At 44.8% G+C, this 17,823-nt stretch overlaps 2 protein-coding genes across 2 annotated transcripts; both read right to left on the bottom strand.

The window, feature by feature from the left end:
- Positions 1–1,085: 1,085 nt before the first annotated feature.
- paqr9 (progestin and adipoQ receptor family member 9) lies at positions 1,086–6,277 on the bottom strand. Its single transcript, XM_041965620.1, has one exon. It carries the CDS (start codon positions 5,310–5,312, stop codon positions 4,152–4,154), a length of 1,161 nt encoding a protein of 386 aa, XP_041821554.1. The 5' UTR covers positions 5,313–6,277; the 3' UTR covers positions 1,086–4,151.
- An 8,387-nt stretch (positions 6,278–14,664) lies between these two features.
- Positions 14,665–16,657, bottom strand: LOC121626637 (leucine-rich repeat-containing protein 72). Its single transcript, XM_041965251.1, has 4 exons — positions 16,503–16,657; positions 15,807–15,998; positions 15,619–15,696; positions 14,665–14,990 (listed from the first exon to the last, which is right to left on the bottom strand). The coding sequence occupies exons 1-4, from the start codon at positions 16,655–16,657 to the stop codon at positions 14,798–14,800; spliced, it is 618 nt and encodes a 205-aa protein (XP_041821185.1). The 3' UTR covers positions 14,665–14,797.
- Positions 16,658–17,823: the final 1,166 nt, after the last annotated feature.

The raw sequence follows: 17,823 nt of genomic DNA, 5'->3' as shown, positions 1-17,823 counted from the left end.
CCACCTGCATAGTAAAAGAGAAGGTGATACCACTGAGCGGCGGGGGGGTGAACTCTGTGTGGCATCCTGCCGCAGTGTAAACAGAGACGGACGCCTGACACCTTCATCATCGCCTGTCATTCATTAGTAATGACTGAATTGATGGGTCTATTTGAGGCTCCGCTTGTGTGGCAGGAGCTCTGCCGCACTTGAGGAGGACTTTCCCAAGTTCATGTCTCACCAGCTGTTTTTCCAACGTCTCAGGACGGAAGAGAGACAGAGGGATGGAAAAGGCCAGTGTGGGGGAGGGGTGACGTTTGACAAGAAGAGCCAGCTGCACGTGTTTACCACACGCGTGACCCTCCAGCACACCTCCAGCACATGCACACGCTCACACAGAGGCTGCCCCGAGACTTGCAAATCAGTCCATGGACAGAAGTCATTTGAAAACATTTGGATTATTCAAATCTTTGAAAACCAGGTGGACCACTGAGTCCAAGTCTAAAAGTCTACAGGCACACTAGCAGCTTTGAGCGGCTGCTGCTCGTTACGCAGGAGAATAACAGCGGCCATTCGAGGAAATCTGAGACTTCTGGTGAAACAGGTCAACATTTGAAGATCAATGTCAGTCTCCTGTTTGAGCATCAGGGCTCAGGACATGCTCAGCCTAGCTTAGCATGTAGACTGGAAGCAGGGGGAAACAGCTAGCCTGACTGTGTGCAAAGTTCAGAAACACACCTGCTGCTACCACTAATCAGCACGTTGTATCTTCTTTTTCAGTCTGTTCACAAATAGAAACATAACAACCACAATTTGTGGCTTTAGGTGAGGTTAAGAGCTGGAACTCGTTCTTGAGAACAGATTATTTACCCGCCCGGCGTGTTTGCAGCGTCTCCAGCTGCTGCGAGCACACGTTTCGCTTTTGATCTGTGTACACGTATGATGGTACCAAACCTGGCAACCTCTGATGACAGCGTTTCAGGAGACTCATCTGAGTTCAACAAGTTCAGCAAACACACGTAATTCCCAACCTGTTGATCTTGTCCTGACACCACAGACACCCTTCTTCACGGTAGAATAAACAAACTGCCACAATGATAATAGTTCTCTGCATAATTTATTCAATACAACTCAAATAATCCATAAAACTGCTATTTGATACACCAGTTAACATAATGGAGGAGGGTTTTCACTTTTTCAGCATTAACAGGCAGATTCAATACACGTCCTCCACCTCTACTAATTCATAATTTAATGCATGTGTAAATAATGTATTAGTGTCGTTCTTCAGTCACCCCTGAGTGCATCACTAGGTAAGATTACAGTAGTCTGTAAGTCTAACATTCACATACTGAACACTGCTTTAACATCAATAGATTCAAGTGTGGCACCCATCGTCCGGACGGGTGAGGGGACGAGTCTCAACGATGGTTCTTCTCAGTGACAAGAGAGACAGAAATGCTCCGTTGAGGTAGAAACATCGCTTCCACGTTGTGATCTGGAGAATCTCTCTGACTGTTGATTGGAAAGCACTACCTGACCCTGAAATGTGCCGAAATAATACAGTACTGCGGGCTTGACCCTTAAAGGAGCATTTTGAGGTGCTTGAAAGAAGCGTTAAAGTGCAACATAACAGCATGATTATCACAACTTCTCAAAATGGTCCTGTAAATTTGTCTTGTGCAAGCGAATGCATCGAAACGCGAGTAAATGTGTAGATATGAGCAGAACTAATACAGAGGTAATCGTGAAACTAGACAGCGACCAACATGAGTTACCAACGCGTAAATGTGACGTACGAGTAAGAGCTTACAGTTTAAGATGTAACAGGACGAACTCATCAAGGACGTGACAGAATAACATGACACAGAGAAAACACACATTCTCCAATCTTCAGCGATGGTCCGTTTTCATTGTGCAAATCAACTGCAAACACAGGAAACGTTTTCTAGAATCCTCCATCAAACTCTTATTCCCTCTTCCCTCAGCAGGGAGGTCAGGCTCAGGTTCACTGCAGCACTGATTGTTTGTGAACACTTCAACATGTGGGATCTTGGACCCAGATCCCTCTGAGACACGGTTGGACCCCCCACTCTGACTTGCTTGTTGAAGACAGGAAATGCAGTTTAGTGAATAGAACTGGACCTGCAGCTAAATGTAACCCAGCAGAACTGAAAATGCTCAGTTTTGTGTGGACCACATGATGCACTTACATAATCATTTACAGAAGTGTTAGACAATTTAGCTTTTTCTATTCAGTTGGGATATTAGAAAGTCCTGCTATATTTTACATTATTTTGTCCGTTACTGACCATTGGCTACATTCTGTCCCTCATCCTCTCTTCTGTCTGGACATCACGGATTGACTGCAAACACATGACAAATATGGACGCAGACAGCTGGCACAGCCAGAGACAGATCATTTTGTAAAATTGGATTCAAGACAACCAAAAGCACAACCTGGCCAAGGTCCGAAGCTTCACGCAATAAAATGTGGCCAGAAAAAAACAGGAAAGAAGACGTCTGCACGGTTGCCTCCACATGACAGCTAACAATGGGGCGGGCAGGATATGATCCTATAGAAACACCGAAATAATTGCTGACAAGACTAAGCTTCATGCAGTTCAAAGCTGAATAAAGGGATGGCAGTTTCTCCAGTGATGTTAGCTCTGGATCTACATGGAGAACCATCAGTTTGTGCCTCTCATGTATTATCATGACACTCCAGTCACAGCCCTGTCACAGCATCTGTTCTTCTGAAATGATGAATATCCACTAATGGATAAAATGCCGAAGGTCCTTAAACAACATTTAATGCTGTTCTGAAGAAAGTCCTGAACAATTAGATCTTTTTTTAAAACTAGAGTTATCAAAGGTTATGGAATTACCTTCGGAACAGCTCAATGTTGTTAAATGGACTCTGATTCTCAGAAAAACAGGCTGAGCTCTGCGACTCGAATCTCATGATAACACACGAAAGGTCCAAACTGCCAAGTGAACTTATCTGATCTTTCTGTGCAAATCTGTCCGGCAAGCTCCTGATGATGTGTTTTTTCACCTATCACTTGTCCAGACTATGGCTTTTGTTTTGAAAGGTTGTGCATCACATGACGTGAAAAGCTTCCGCGAAAAGCAGCCTCCAGTTTCACGTCCTCATTTCACCTCTGTTCACAATACAGCTTGAATAATAGAATATCATTAACATGAGCTGTGTGTCCCAGACAAACCCAGCACACCTTTCATACTGATTAAAAAACATTTACATCACGTGTAATCAGAACTAGAGCGCATTAAGCAGCGTGAACATAATCTACGTGGAACTAGTCATGAAAATCATACAGCAGATGTGCCGACTGAAGACGTTTCACATCTGAACAACCCAACATGTCAGCAGGACATCATCATATGCTTCAGAGACGTTTTGCTTCCCTTGAGGTTAAAAAAGCAAGCGTGGCGTCTTAATGACAGGGCGAGTTCGACCAGCCCCCTGAAAGTGCTTTGCTGCACGAGCTCTCAGTTATTTCTGTTGTGTCGTCAAGGCCACGACGCTTCCTGCCGCAAGGGTCACTTAAAAAGAGGAAGGAAATGAGACGACGAGGGGGCGCTCATGGAGGAGAAGCGGGTTAACGGAAAAAGGATTCATCTAATGTGAAACAATAGGTTCAACGACAAGCACATCGGATAAATTTCGAAAGATACAAAGAGAGAGGAAAGGGAAGAGCAACAGAGGAACTACTCGACAACATGTGGTCACGCTGACAGTTAAGCCACATTACCCAAATGTTTTAATGGAACATGTGTTCTCCTGGGTACCAACACCTTTCCTGTCCTCAAGTGTGCAGTCCCTAGAGGTAGTTATTATCGCCAGACATCCTGTTGGAACATGCTGGAGCAGATCAGGGGAGAGAGCTGGCAAGGTCTTTCAATATCCACTCAACCAGACAGCCACCCTGTGGTGAGCTCAGAATATAATCCTTTCATCCCTCGTTGTCCCCAATTTTCCCCCTACGAAAGCTCGTAAAACACTCCCAAAGGGGTTGGAACATATGACGGACTTGAAATTGGAGGGGAAGTTTCACTTGTGCGCTTGTCTTTTGTGGCATGGCTCTGTATGCATGTGCAAATCTTCTTTCACAGTCGGGGAGGTTAAAAAAAAAAAGATGTCTCTGCGATCAGTGGCATTTCAGGTGTCTCTTCGGGTGCTCCTTTGCCAGCTGGTCCCTCTGGGGTCCGTAGATGCGGTTGGCACACCAGGAGAACCACACGATGATGGAGATGATGGTGGTCTGGAGGAGGAACATCACCCCGTAGGTGGAAGCGATGGTGGGTCCGGGTAGACGGGAGAGGGTGGCAGGGGGTAGCAGCAGAGTCGGGCTGAGCAGGAGAGCCCTCACCTCAGCCTTTATCATGTGGAGTTCGTCGAGGATGGACAAAAAGGTGCAACAGTGGAACCACTGGTGGCTGTGCCCCCAGATGTCGAAGCAACCCGGGGCGAGCCGCTCAGGGAACTTGCTTATGTTGAAGACGGCGGACACCAGCAGCCAGAGGCAGTGGCGGTAGAAGAAGCTGGCGGTGGAGGTGGAAGCAGTGAAGGAGGAGGAGGCGGTGGGATAAGGCGATCTGGTGAGGAGGCGGTAGAAGACCGGCGTGGAAGAGACGAGGAACGGGAGGAGGAACACGAGGGTTCGGATGACGTATCGATGCTTCCTCCACCTCTGGCGGGTATTGCAGCAAGATAGGACGCAAATGATCGCCACAACACATGCGCATGGGATGTAGAAGGTCTCAAAGAAGACACTGAACTCTGGGACTGCATAGGATGATGTAAGAGCCCCCGTGGGTTCGTCTTTCAAGTCCATATGGGAGCCGTTGTGGCCTCCTGTCTCCACTATCCCTGCCCGAGGATGGATGTAGTAGTAGTACGCCAACGATGAGCCAACCGTGTAGGCGCTGATAGTGCCATAATCCACAAAGAAGCAGACTTCTCTTACCACCAGAGACATCGAGTTGAGCAGGTGGGCCATGCTGCTAGCCATCAGCAGACAGAACACCCCGATGTAGTAGTTCCACAGCGGATAGAAGAATGGGGAGTCGCCATGTGGCGCACCTTCCCAACCAAACACCTCCACAAAATAGTACGAAAAAATGAAAACTGGCAGGAAGTGCGTCCAGAAATTGCCTGTCTCGTTGGTGGGCCTGAATGCTGACAGTAAGCAATCTCTCAGGCTGTAGTTTGGGAAGCGGTAGCCAGTCAGGATAAAGTTTTCTATGACCCGAGGTGGCACGTCTGTGTGCCTCAGAAGAGGTAACGGCTGGCCGCAGTTCAGAAGCATGACGACGACAGCTTATGTTGCTGACGGCCAAAAAATCTTTTTGGATCCGACTCCTCCTGCAAAGCGCTTCACTTTTTATTGCTTGGCGTTGGGGTTTATTGCTGATCACAGCACACCTGGTGACCACAGCCACGCGATCTCATGCTTGTGAGTAGATAAGGCATCTGCAGGCGGCTCCTGCTTAAAAAGACCTTTCAGCCCTGCTCTTCTCTGGACCTTTGATCCCGGCTCCGCTGCGGGCCTCGTGAGCTGGACGCTAATCCAAAGGGCAGACCTGGTCTATAGTCTGGCGGTGTGCTGAGAGAAAGAATCCAGAAGCCTCAGGACACTTGCTTGGCGAATTTTTCCTTTTGACCCCAGGGCAAAAGGTCAGCAAAGCATCCAGCACACACTGCTTTTCATGCTGCTTCCCTTGTTTTGCATAGGACACGGGCAGCACGGGTGATTCTCTTTGTTCAGTCATATGCACATCCCTGCCTCTTATTCTGCATAGTCCTGCAGCAGCAAATAAAAATGAAGGTCACTTATTACTGTGTTACAAGGTTGAGCAGGACGTCGGCTGCTGTCTAATGTATCCATAGAGCAGGGATGTCTCAAAGAGCGTCCACTGAGCTCTGTGCTATGTAGGTCATGCCTGCGTTGAACACTAAATCAGGCTACTGCAGGCTTCTATTCCTCCCGTTGTTCCCGGCCCATCAGCCTGTATCCGCGTCCGACTTTCAGTCCATCCAGCTCTCATTCCGTTGCAATGCAGGGCGCCGCAGAGAAGAGCAAATCCCCACAAGCCCTAAGAGAAGCACGTCGCGCGTGCCAGTTTTTAATCCTTTAACGCAAGGTCACGCTTAAAAAAACGTCATTTTATAATAAAAACTTATATTTCGCGGGTGAGAGCTAGCACACCGGCGTTAGTCTCAGCCGAGCGAAGCTGGGGCCAGCCGGCATTTCGGCGAGACACTGAGGAGAACGGGACGGGAGGCTGTTTGACAGGTACTTGCGTCAAGTTAAACATGCTATAGCAGTGGGGTTCCGGTTGTGACTTTCAAAGTAAAACGCCAAGGTTGTGATGTAACACCGTTTCAGAATCAGCTATAGTTTTAGAGGTGATTTCGACAATTTAATGTTACCTGTTAGGCCTGTCTAAATGTATGCATTTGATGTCTCTGTTTAGACCTTTGAGTCAAATTCTAATTTATTTCACTGACATGAACATGTAATTCCCTACAGTACTGTTAAAGCAGAATGTACGGTGTGTATGGTTACTATATGTGCTATAATGAAAAAGGGAAAACAAATATTGGACACGTATTATTAAAAAGGCTGAATAAAAATATACACTGCAAGATGAGTTAAAGAATTGCATATTGAATTTAGTGGTCGTGATTAGAGCTCCACCATTACAAGAAAAAGACAAGATAAAGATGTGGAGTCAGATTTGAGTGGGACTTGTTTTTTTCCGGCAAATAACATTTATGAGTGATGGAAACAATGGAGTATAAAGAATGTGACCCAGTGCCAGACCAATACACAATTCATCATCTACATGGGCAAAAAGTGACGCTGCCATGGACAAGAACCAGCAGAACATGGCACTGTAGTGGATATAACTACAACACACAGCATAGTGTTGGAGATAAGATAAATATATGTAAGATAAAATGTTATTAATCCCACGTTGGGAAGTTGAATTGTTACAGGCAGCACGGAGGAGAAAACTGTGCAACAAATGTGGACTTTGGGAAGAAAGAAAGAAAGCCTGACTATTTTATTTTGAAGGCAGGTTCAACTCATTTCCGGTCCGGTGCGTTGGAGCAGTTGTAAGGACCTTGCCGAACTACTCAGCGCTTTTACAAGTCTGCATTCTTCCTTATTTTTTTACGCTTTTGTGCATGGCTCGCATATTAAAGAAACGAAGCGCCGCGCCGCGCCGCGCCGTGCCGTGCCGTGCGACCGACATTTCCCTTATCTGCTTAGAATGCAGACTCCGTCTCTGTTGAATGAAGCCCAGTGAGATCAGCACCCTGCGGCCCCCCTCCCCTGTGTGGCTCTGAATATCTCCACCTTTTACAAACCCCCCACTTCCTTTATGTCCACTGTAAAGAGCTGCACTGATAGTGCTGCAGCTGCAGTGAACTGTGGCTGTGTTACAGAGCATACATGTGCATCCAGCACAGGTCTGTATGTGTTACAGTTCACGATGAGGCCCCATGTGTTCATCGCTTTGGTGTCCTGCTTCCTCTCATCTCTGCAGTGTTGTCTGTGTGTGTTGTAGACGCAGTAAAGAGTGTCAGTTATAGTTCAGTCTCTTTTATTGTAGTGTCATGCAGGATTTATGATTTATGACTTCCTGCTTTGGATCTGACAGTTACTGCCATCTAATATAAGCTGTCTTTCTAACACACACATAGTCTCTCTCTCTCACACACACACACTATACTGTGTCTACACAGTGTTACATACAGTATGATGGGTCCAGAAACAAGATGCCTTATTCTAAGGGCTCAGTATGGCTGCTTGTTTGCAACATTACATACAGAGGAAACAAAGTGTTGCTCCCTCCATCATTTCCTGTAAATCAGTCAAGCCCGGCCATCCATCGTCCCGTTCACCCTCCAGCAGTGACCGCTGCGGCCAGATGTCAGGAAGCCTTTGAACCAGCGGTTTTGGCAGGGTGGAGTGACAGGGGGTGGGGCTGGAGCAACCACTTTTCCAAAATTCCCTCGAGGGATAAGGAACAGGCCGCACGCCAATGCAGAGCAGACATCATGCCTTTCTAATCAGTGACTGACAGGCAGTGGGGAGCTCATGGATGTGGAGCCACACCCACGGCTGGTTATTATGATGTGTTACACATGCAGGGCTCGGTAGATTTACAGTGCAGACCCTCACAAAAACTCTCATTCGGCAGTGGACACACTTATCTCTGGTCCAACAGGGTTCATTTCTATGAAAGTAATTTATGATGCACACTTTTTTTTTTATTTGCAAGTGACTTCCTAAAACACTCCCTCAAGGACACATTATACTCTTTCCTGTATGAGAAGCTCTCTAGGAGCCTCTTTGAGCACCTCTGGGTCCTGAATAAGACTCCTGGACGTCTGCAGACCTACGAACGCGACTGTGAAAAGCCTGTTTTTGGGTGCAGATGCCACGAGTTCGTCTGCATGTGTAAACAAGACCTGTCATAGCCACAAATATGCAGCAAGTTACTTGACTGGTCATGTTTTGCAGATGTGAAAATGCTGCATTTCCACATTTATGCTCCCCAGCTTTTAAAATGAAGACCCTCTTTTCATTATTTCATGTTCATTATTATGACAGCAGCACATTATCTCTTTTCATTTTGGCTTGTTTGTGTCTGCAGGGCTGGCAGCCTCCTCTCCCTGAAGGTCCGCTGTGGTGGAGTTAACGACCACTGCCGGGTGCTACACCTCTGCTAAAGACTTGTACGTGAGGTGGAAGATAAAGCCGCTGAAATGCCTGCGGGACATGGAAAAAAAGAAAGCCGCAAGTAATTAGACGAGCAAAGTGTGGCAGAGGTAACAAGAATGTTGAATGGAGATCAATCAAATCTTTTTTATAAGTGAGAGCATTCATGGAGTGAGCGCTGGTGTGTCGCAATAGCATGCAGCACAGTTATAACATGCCCAAGCTAACAGGAACTGTTCCAGCAGATGAGTGATTCAGTTTATATCATGTTAGACCGTTCTTCACTGCTGCAATCTGCCAATCATCATCATCCGTGCATACATTTCTTATTACGCATGAACTGAAACAAAACTAGAAGTTCCATAAAATGTTTTTAATGTCAATAAAAAAGTTGTTTTAGAAGCATTTTCTGCATCTTTTCTTATCCCTCTCTTGGAATTTGCCTCCATTTGAATAAATGTGTTGGTTCACGCAGGCTCTGCCCACATTCTTTAAACGCTGAACACCTTTGAGTCCTGAGTCAGTGTGTGGAGAACAGATGGACGTTAAACAGCACTGACACGCCGCTGACCTTCGAGTCATCGCTGCCTAGCTTTTTCCACATAGTTTTCAATACAAAATGACACGATTGTGTTATTCATAGCTACATGATGCTGTTTACAGCTGTAATCACAGCTTCTCACAGACCTCCCAGCAGCGGGGATCTCCATGTCGTGACAGTCACACGGCATGAACTGTAGCTGACATGATCCCTGTGGTCCAAAAAAAGAGAGTATTTGACATGTTGTGCAACATAAACAACTGCATTTGGTTGGTTGTGTAGCATTTTGATTGAATATGAATCCAGTGAAGTCTAGTTAGCCTAGCTTAGCATAAAGAAAGGAAGCAGGGGGAAACAGCTAGCCTGGCTCTGTCCAAAGTCTTTTTCTTGTATTTATTACCTGGCTTGACACCTGTTAATGAACAACACACACACACACACACACACACACACACACACACACACACTCAGTGGGGATCATAAACCTCTGGTTCAGCACAAACACAGCACTTGCTGATGACCAGGTCGGGCTCGGGCTCTGGCAGCATGTGGCCGGCGCTGCGGTAAACTAACACTGATGCTCCTCTTGTGAGCTCTCCGATGTGGCCTTAGGCTGGAGTCGGTGACGATCACACTTAGCTGAAACCACTGGTTGTGTGTGAGTGTGATACTGCTCACATGACAGCGTGACATGATAGCTATACTCCTGTGGGACAGATGTGCCCTTTACTGCCTCCTCTTTGTCTCCATGTTGCATTCAGGGCCTGTTCCGTTCGTTTCCCCTCTCTGCAGGCTGAGGCATTGTCCACATTCACTGTGTCATTTTCAAAACGCTGTTCATGTGCGTTCTCACAAGCCTCTGCAGGCTGTTTTCATTAAGATCTCCACCCACACTCACACATCTACATAACAGGAAGAGAGTCTCTTCTTCAGTGGTGTCTTAAGTCGGCAAACAAAAATGCATCCCAGCCACCATATGGTCAACAGGGAGACAGACAGTTATATATGTTTGCAATCTGTGTGGAAGCACCCTTCACTTTGATATAGCCCTCTCTGTTAGAGTGTAAACTACTCCAGACAGGCAAGGTTTGCAGACACATATGAGCCTTGATGAAGTTTGATGATACAAATACGTCTTTTCAATAAATTTGATAATATACAGGCTCTAACATAAACTAAACATTTTTAACCTAAGCAAACTTGTTATATAGTTTTTAAAATAGACTAGTAATGAATAATAAAAAATGATGATGTCAGGCCGGGACTCAGAAGCGGACTCAGACGCAGAGATCAGTTCACACAGTTGTGAACAAGAACCACTTTGCGGAGTGTTAAACAAACCGGCTATGAAATTAATCTAGGCAAATAGCTATATCAATAACAATATCTATAATAAGAAAAATAACAAAGAACAGAAAACACTCACTCAGAGGAATAACTTAGAAACTCTATGGCTATGAAAACTTAGAAACAAAAGGCGCTCCTGAAGGAGGAAACTCAAAAGGCTATGAAAATGGAAATGACTAAACGAGACTAGGTAATGAAAACAATAAACTCAAAATACACTCCTAAATAATGGAGGAACTGGAATCTAAATAACAAAACCAATACAACAGAAAATCACTCTATCAAGAGGAAAACAATTCGGCTATAATATAAACAGAGAAAATAAACCACAAAGACACACTGGCACAAGACAAGGGAGGCGCAGACTATTTAACATGTGGAGGTTAATCAGGAACAGGTGGAGACAACAGGCAATCAGGGCAGACACAAGGGACACATGAGGAAGGGCAAGTGCTCTGAAACGAGAGGAGAGTTAGGCCTTCAAAATAAATCAGGAAATGACAAGACAAAAAACCCCATGACAAGACAGACCTCACCGCGTTATGACAGATGAAGAGGAGGAATTGTAAATAACCATGTGTTGTACATACAGGCCTGTTGTTTTCCCTTGCTCAGTGTGTGCTGTTTGTCTCTGTTTGTGCGTCTGTTTCAATCAGGGTGTGGCGACCTGCTTTCCTCCTCCCGCCTGCTCACCTGTGCACCTGCTGCCAAACCGCTCATCAGCTACACCTGTAGCCTGCAGTATACAAACCCTTCCTACCCGTCCTTCACTCCACTCTTCACCACATTGCTCAGTGTGTCATTCTGATACTACATTTGGCTGAGTCTCCTTGTTCTCTACAATGTCCTCTAGCTGTCTTTGAACCTGCCTAATCCTATTTTACCTGTGCCTCAGGTCCATTGTCTCCTGGCTTCCTGGTTTAGCTGCTCCAACCTGATCCTGGTCAGTCTCCAGTGTTTTCCCTCCCTGCTCCGCTGTCTGCCTCTGATTCACAATACACAATCCCACCGGTCCGGCTCTGCACCACCAACTAATCTTAAAGTAAATGGCTCTTGGTTGAACTTTTACATCGTCTCTGAGTCTGAGCTCTACTTTTGGGGCTTGAGTTATTATGTTGAACTAAACACACTATAACCAGTTATATGGAATCTACACAAAATCTGCAGCCATGCCTCTTGATTCTGTGACATCTAGTATTGTGCGACGCACTGGCTGCACAGTAAAGTAATAAACCAGTATTTTACACAATCATCGGTTTAAAAGGCACAAGATACAGAGGATGTTTTTCTGCAGCTGCACACATTGCAGGGAATAGTACAGGCGTGCCTCCACCTGCTGTGAAGCAGAACGGCAGGTCTGCTGGCTGAGCCTCGTTTATGTAACTGGCCGGTGTGGCACACCAGTGCTCATGCACACCATCTGCTGGGAAACACTTGCCTCCGCAGCAGAAGACTGCCTTTCACTGGAAGCTGTGGAGCAATTCAGATCGGCATTTGAAGGCAGAGGAAGGGGAGCAAAGGGAAAACATCCAGTACCGAAGCAGGGAGTCGAGCACGGGCAGAGGAAGGAACTGAGATAAGGTAACAAGATGGAGAGAGGAGAACTGAAAGTGCTGTCGAAAAAGCACAGAAAGAGTTTTTCTATCAGAACAAAGGATGTGGAAAGAAGCTGGCGTGTGTCAACAGGAGGGAAAAGAGTGGATACAGCAAACATTTCACAAGTAAAACAGCCCTTTTGTGTCTCGCTTGGTCTGTTTTACAGTTACAGTTCCTGAAATTACTCGTTATGTAAACCAGTCAGTCTGTTATCGCTGCCGTTCATCTGCTAAGTGAACACAGAACCCCGGCTGCAATCCCAGAACCACGTCTGTAGAACGTCATGGCTTGTCTTTAGCATCAGATCAACTATTGTAATTATTAAGTTTATCTTAACACAGGAAGTGAAAAGTCCAAACTACAGATTTTAATTTGAAAGTGATAAACGCCAGTGAGTGGGCTTTTAGCCAAACTAGGACATGCTGCTGCATTAACATACAAGATTTGTGGTTATGAAGTCTTTTAAACTTTCGAAAGTTCAGCCTCTTCACAGACATTTTTCACGGTGCCCACTGATGTCCCAGGGTGCCAGGCGACAAATGAATGCCACTCCACAGCAAAGTAACCAGTTTAGCCAGCAGCCTGGAGAGGCCTGCAGAAGCTTGAAGAAATCTCTCATTAGGACGGTGTTCGCACATGCAGCCCAGCAGCCTCACCAGAGAGATCCATGCTGCTTTCTGCAGGAAAATGAAGTGAACGCACTGGTTTCTCTGTTTGAGCACCAGCCTGTGAATAAACAAAACAGAGAAGAGTAACCAGTATGTTGCGCTAATATTACATGAAATACAGATTCAGTATGTTCACAGTTTGTCTCCTCTCTCATCCTTTGCATCCTGTAATGTATGATTTTAGGAACACATTCTGCATATGCAGAGTCAACACAGTTAAAGTTGTCCACTAAGATTAAGCACATGTATAGAATTTCTTCATCACGCCCAGAATTTTACTTCTGGTAGCGTGGAAACTGCTTTTAAAAGCGCATTTAGACCTCCATGGGAAGTGAAAGTGAACGGTTAACTGACATGTGCACTCAAGCAGTTTTAAAGGCTTTCTTTTTGGTGGTGAGGGTTGAGGTGAGGGGGGTGTTCGGGGGAACATTTTGTTCTCCTTCAAGCCAGCTCAGCGCAGCACGAACAAAACCTCACACTCCGAGACAAAGGAGAGCCAAAGAATGGCAAACATGAAGAGAGCAAACACGATTCCACTGTGCCTGGAAAAACACATCACAGATGCGTTCACTGAGTCTTTACAGCACCCAGAATCACCCACAAACCTCTCTGTGACTCACTACTGATGCCTTGAAACACGTCACAGTTTGAAAGCAGTGACATTAGCTGGGTGCAGATTTGGGGTTGTTTCTGTCTTCCCTGTGCAGGATCTTGTGACCTGCACTTTATCCCACCACCCACTGTGGCGTCCATGCAGCTCTGCAGCAGCGGAACAATCCTGTTGACAGTCCTCGTGGCTCCTGAGCCCACCCCTCCAACAACGTCTGTACTTGACAGGCAGGAGGACCACCAGTACAAGAGGGGGCCCTGATACAGCCGTAACAGGATATATTTTCCATCACATCTCCCTGAAGAGGATTACACAGGGCTAAAGATAAGGAGTTAATTTGAGAGTATGACTTAGAAACTTCAATGCATTTTCTACTTTGTGGGCTAAAAATCATGCAGCATGTATAAAGCATGTAGCGTCTTTCTTAAATTACTCACTGGGGTAAAAATGGCTGATAATGTGGGAATGATTTATTTTAATTTCTGCTCGTCATACAGGTCATTATTTCGAGAAAATCATCAAAACATTTGAATCTAATGTAAAGTAAAAGCAATAAAAGCAACAGCATTCTGTCTTGATTAACCAAATGTAAGAATATAATACTGTAGTTGCCACTTAATTTTCTGTCAAGCTTACTAGTCGACTAATCGCTGCAGCTTTAAAGTTTGTGCACATACATTCAACAGAAATCTGATGCACTGACACCAGTAAACTCAGTCACTTTTGTTGAATCCACCTCTCTGGGAAATCCAGTGGTGCTTTATGTTTGACTCTGGCTCCCCCTTGTGGTAAAACCAGAGATGACCCTTCAATACACGTCGCTGCAGCCTCGTTTTGCATCCCACCCAGGGACACTGAGATGAACGGACTGATAACTACTCATAGCCCTAGTTTAATCAAGCGTTGTCTTATTTGTCTACAAAAAAAAAACTTTATGCCATCAGAGTCATTTGATAGATAGAAAATCTGGCCTGTTGCAGCATTAACTGTGATGACGTTCAAACCAGAGCAGAACATAATGTTAAACTGGGGACATCATCACTTTCCAAAGCTATCAAGCGCGTCAGGCTGAATATAGAAAATGACGCAAAACACATGTAGAATATTTTTGTTTTTAATTTAATAAGCAGCTAATAAAACACAGATTTGAACATTAACCTCTGTGTAAACATCCTGTAGCTTTAAATACTGTATATGTGGACACAAGCACATGCAGAACACACAGTGTGTTTCATAATGTTGACACTGTGACATCGAAGGGCTTTTTTAAGGGATGAGTTTAAATAAATAGTGTATTCTATTGTCTTATGACAGTATTTGACTTTTTCTGCATGTGTGTGTGCTTCTTTGATGAGTCCTCCTTCCTCTTCCTGCTGCTGTGGCTGCTCTGCTGCAGCCTGTAGGTTTTTCTAGCCTGGGCCCTCTCCTTCTCCAGGACCTCAGTGTCGTCCAGGATCTCCAGGCCTGGAATCTGACTGATGACGTACTGTCTGAGAAGGCAAAAACAAGGGGAAGACGTGGCCTGAACAAGACATAAATGGAGTATACAGTGCATTCACTTTACAGAATCTGAGAGGCGGTGCATGTACATGTCATATATGTTGCTGTTGCAGACTTGTAGCACTGGGTGATGTTATGATGAATTTATTGAAGCGTTGTTGTATTGTGACAAGATTAACAGACCGATTGTTCCTAAACACCCACACTGATGAACCACACAGGGGCGCTATAGTAAAAGTACAAGTAAAAGTGTCAGTCCTTGAAAGGCCATAACTGCTGCACCAACAGCCTGGTTTTGATGGAACTGGGACATTTGAATTGAACATGTTGGCTTGTTTTGATGCCTGGTTCAGGGACATCACCTGGATTTCCATAACGCAGAGGCCAGTGGTGGAGGAAGTACTCAGATCCTTTACTTAAGTAAAAGTATCAATGCCACACTGTGATAAAAAACACTGTTAATGATCATAATTACTGCAAAGATACTTATTATTATTCTTTTTCCCTTAAACAGAGAATATACAGAGTGTACTGAGTGAGTTCTGTTCTGTTTTTTCTCTACAGTTATAGTTAGTGACTGTGACTCTGTGCCAACATAAGAAGGACCTGGATTCTCACCTGTAGTCTTTGTACTGGGTCAGACTCCCTCCATTGAAATAACTAGGTGCTGCCTCATTGTTCATCATACTGAGGATCCTATATTTGAAGAGAATAAGACAGGACGGAGTGAAAAAAAAAAAAAAAACGTGGTTATGAGCACTGAACTCCGGCTCCTCTGTAGAAACGACAAACAATCCCAGGCTCACTTTATGTTGGGGAACTTTCGTCGGATTTCCTCCACGAACACGGGCAGATTGTTGATCTTGTTCTTGTTGATGCACACCGTGGTGACGCTCGGCATGTACGGGAACTTGATGTGGGATGTGTAGTTGTTGCAGTCCAGGATCAGAGTGCTGAGCTTCTCCAGCTGACCCAGCAGAGCCGGGTTCCAATAAGGACTGAATGAAGGAGCACACACCAAAGTCAACGTGCTCCGGTTTGTCTGAGGACGTATACATCGAATATGCTATGTAAATGTGTGAGTGATGTTTATCTTATAATACGCTGTTACAAAAGATACACTGTGTAGTAAAATAAAAAGATCAATAGATTACTATTGCTGTCCTGTCAGCTCCTAATTCCTACATAGAGTGTGTGTCTTTAGCCATGCTAGCAGCGTAGCTTTAGGTGCAGCATGCTGGTCCACCAGTTTGGTCCAGACTGAAATATCGAAATAATAATTGGAAGGATTGGAATGACATTCATCATCCCCAGAGGATGAATCCTGCAGAGCTTGCTGATGCGGATGAATTGTACTAACTTTGGTGACACTATGACTTTTTATCACATTTTTAACTTTTTAACTCGTCCAACACTTCTGTTTATGATTAGATATAATAAAGAGGTGTTAAATTTTTCCCTCTTATTGACTGTGGAGCTCGTGGTTATTAAGTAAAGGATACTCATCCAGCAGGTTGTAGCTGAGGTCCAGCACCTCCAGGGTGTCTGTCTGTGTCAGAATGGTCTCATAAGGGATTTCTGTCAGGCCCTGGTAAGCGAAAGAAAGCCAATGAAAGCTGGAGGCATGACTTTGCTGGACTGAGGTATGATGATCCATGACAAACCCCTGTACCGATGACGATCAGGAGAGACGACAGATGATCATGGCATGATCAAACCTTGAATAAACAACCAAACAGGAAATGGTTAAGGGACAGGAATGACAGGACAGACTGGAGATGGGTGGGAAAGAGTCACTCAAGCACCATCAGCTGAAGAACTGGTGGATTTATTCTAGAACCTTACACTAAATGCTGTACGCCCATGTTCTCGCAATCTGAAGACATGCATGTGTTATCATAGAGACTAATGGGAGGAGTGGGTTTGTACAACAAATATCCACATTATGTTACCACCATATGTAGTGCTGATGCAACCAGTTCAGTAATGTAAGTAAAAAAATCTACTTTTTCCTCTTTGAACCAAAGACATCACATTCACATTATAGTACAGTACATGAAGTGATACCAGAGGTAAGCGAGGTAAGACGATAGATATCAGTCTCTACAGAGCTGGATTCAGGATGCGGTTAGCTTAGCTTAGCATACAGACTGGAAGCAGGGGGAGCGACAACTCATCTAGCTAAAGTTTACAAATACAGTTGCTAGCACCTCTAAAGCTGATGTAACAGAGTTAAAAATAACTATCATGAGTTTCTTCAAAATTTATTTGCTTTCCTTGTACATAGTTTTGGAGCCACCTGGTGGATTACTCGTGCAACAGCACAGATAGGGTTTCCTCATGCGCACTGTCGTTGACTCGGCAAAAAGGAAATATATGCAGGCTGGAGGTGGGTGCATGTGAGCGATGTTGCGATCGTTAGTTCTTTGTTTTATGTTTTAAAATTGTTTTTGCAACTGTCCGTGACCTACACCATGACTATAAACAATACCATAATGTAGTGTGAAAGTTAGAGGCACTTCTGTGCACATATTTTAACTTTATTCACGAGTATTGTCGTGGCTAAATGTAGTTAATGCTAGTTAGCTAGCCATGCACCAGCCGGCTTTTTCCTGGCCGTAATGTCATATTATTTCATGATTTTTGTCATTTCTGTTACACAGCTTTCAAAGGCTACAGCTGTGCTGTCGGTGACCACTGTGTGCTGTTAATTTTTCTTTGCCAGGTAGGCTTTGTTTATTTGGGTTTCACATATTTTTATTTCGTTCCAGTTTGTGATTTATTTAGAAAAAAAGAGAAAATAGCTCTTGGGTGCTCTGTATA

The sequence above is a fragment of the Chelmon rostratus genome, chromosome 23 (assembly GCF_017976325.1).
Source record: "Chelmon rostratus isolate fCheRos1 chromosome 23, fCheRos1.pri, whole genome shotgun sequence".
Lineage (NCBI taxonomy): Eukaryota > Metazoa > Chordata > Actinopteri > Chaetodontiformes > Chaetodontidae > Chelmon > Chelmon rostratus.
The sequence above is the reverse complement of the archived record's forward strand: the minus strand, read 5'-3'. Positions and strand labels throughout refer to the sequence as shown.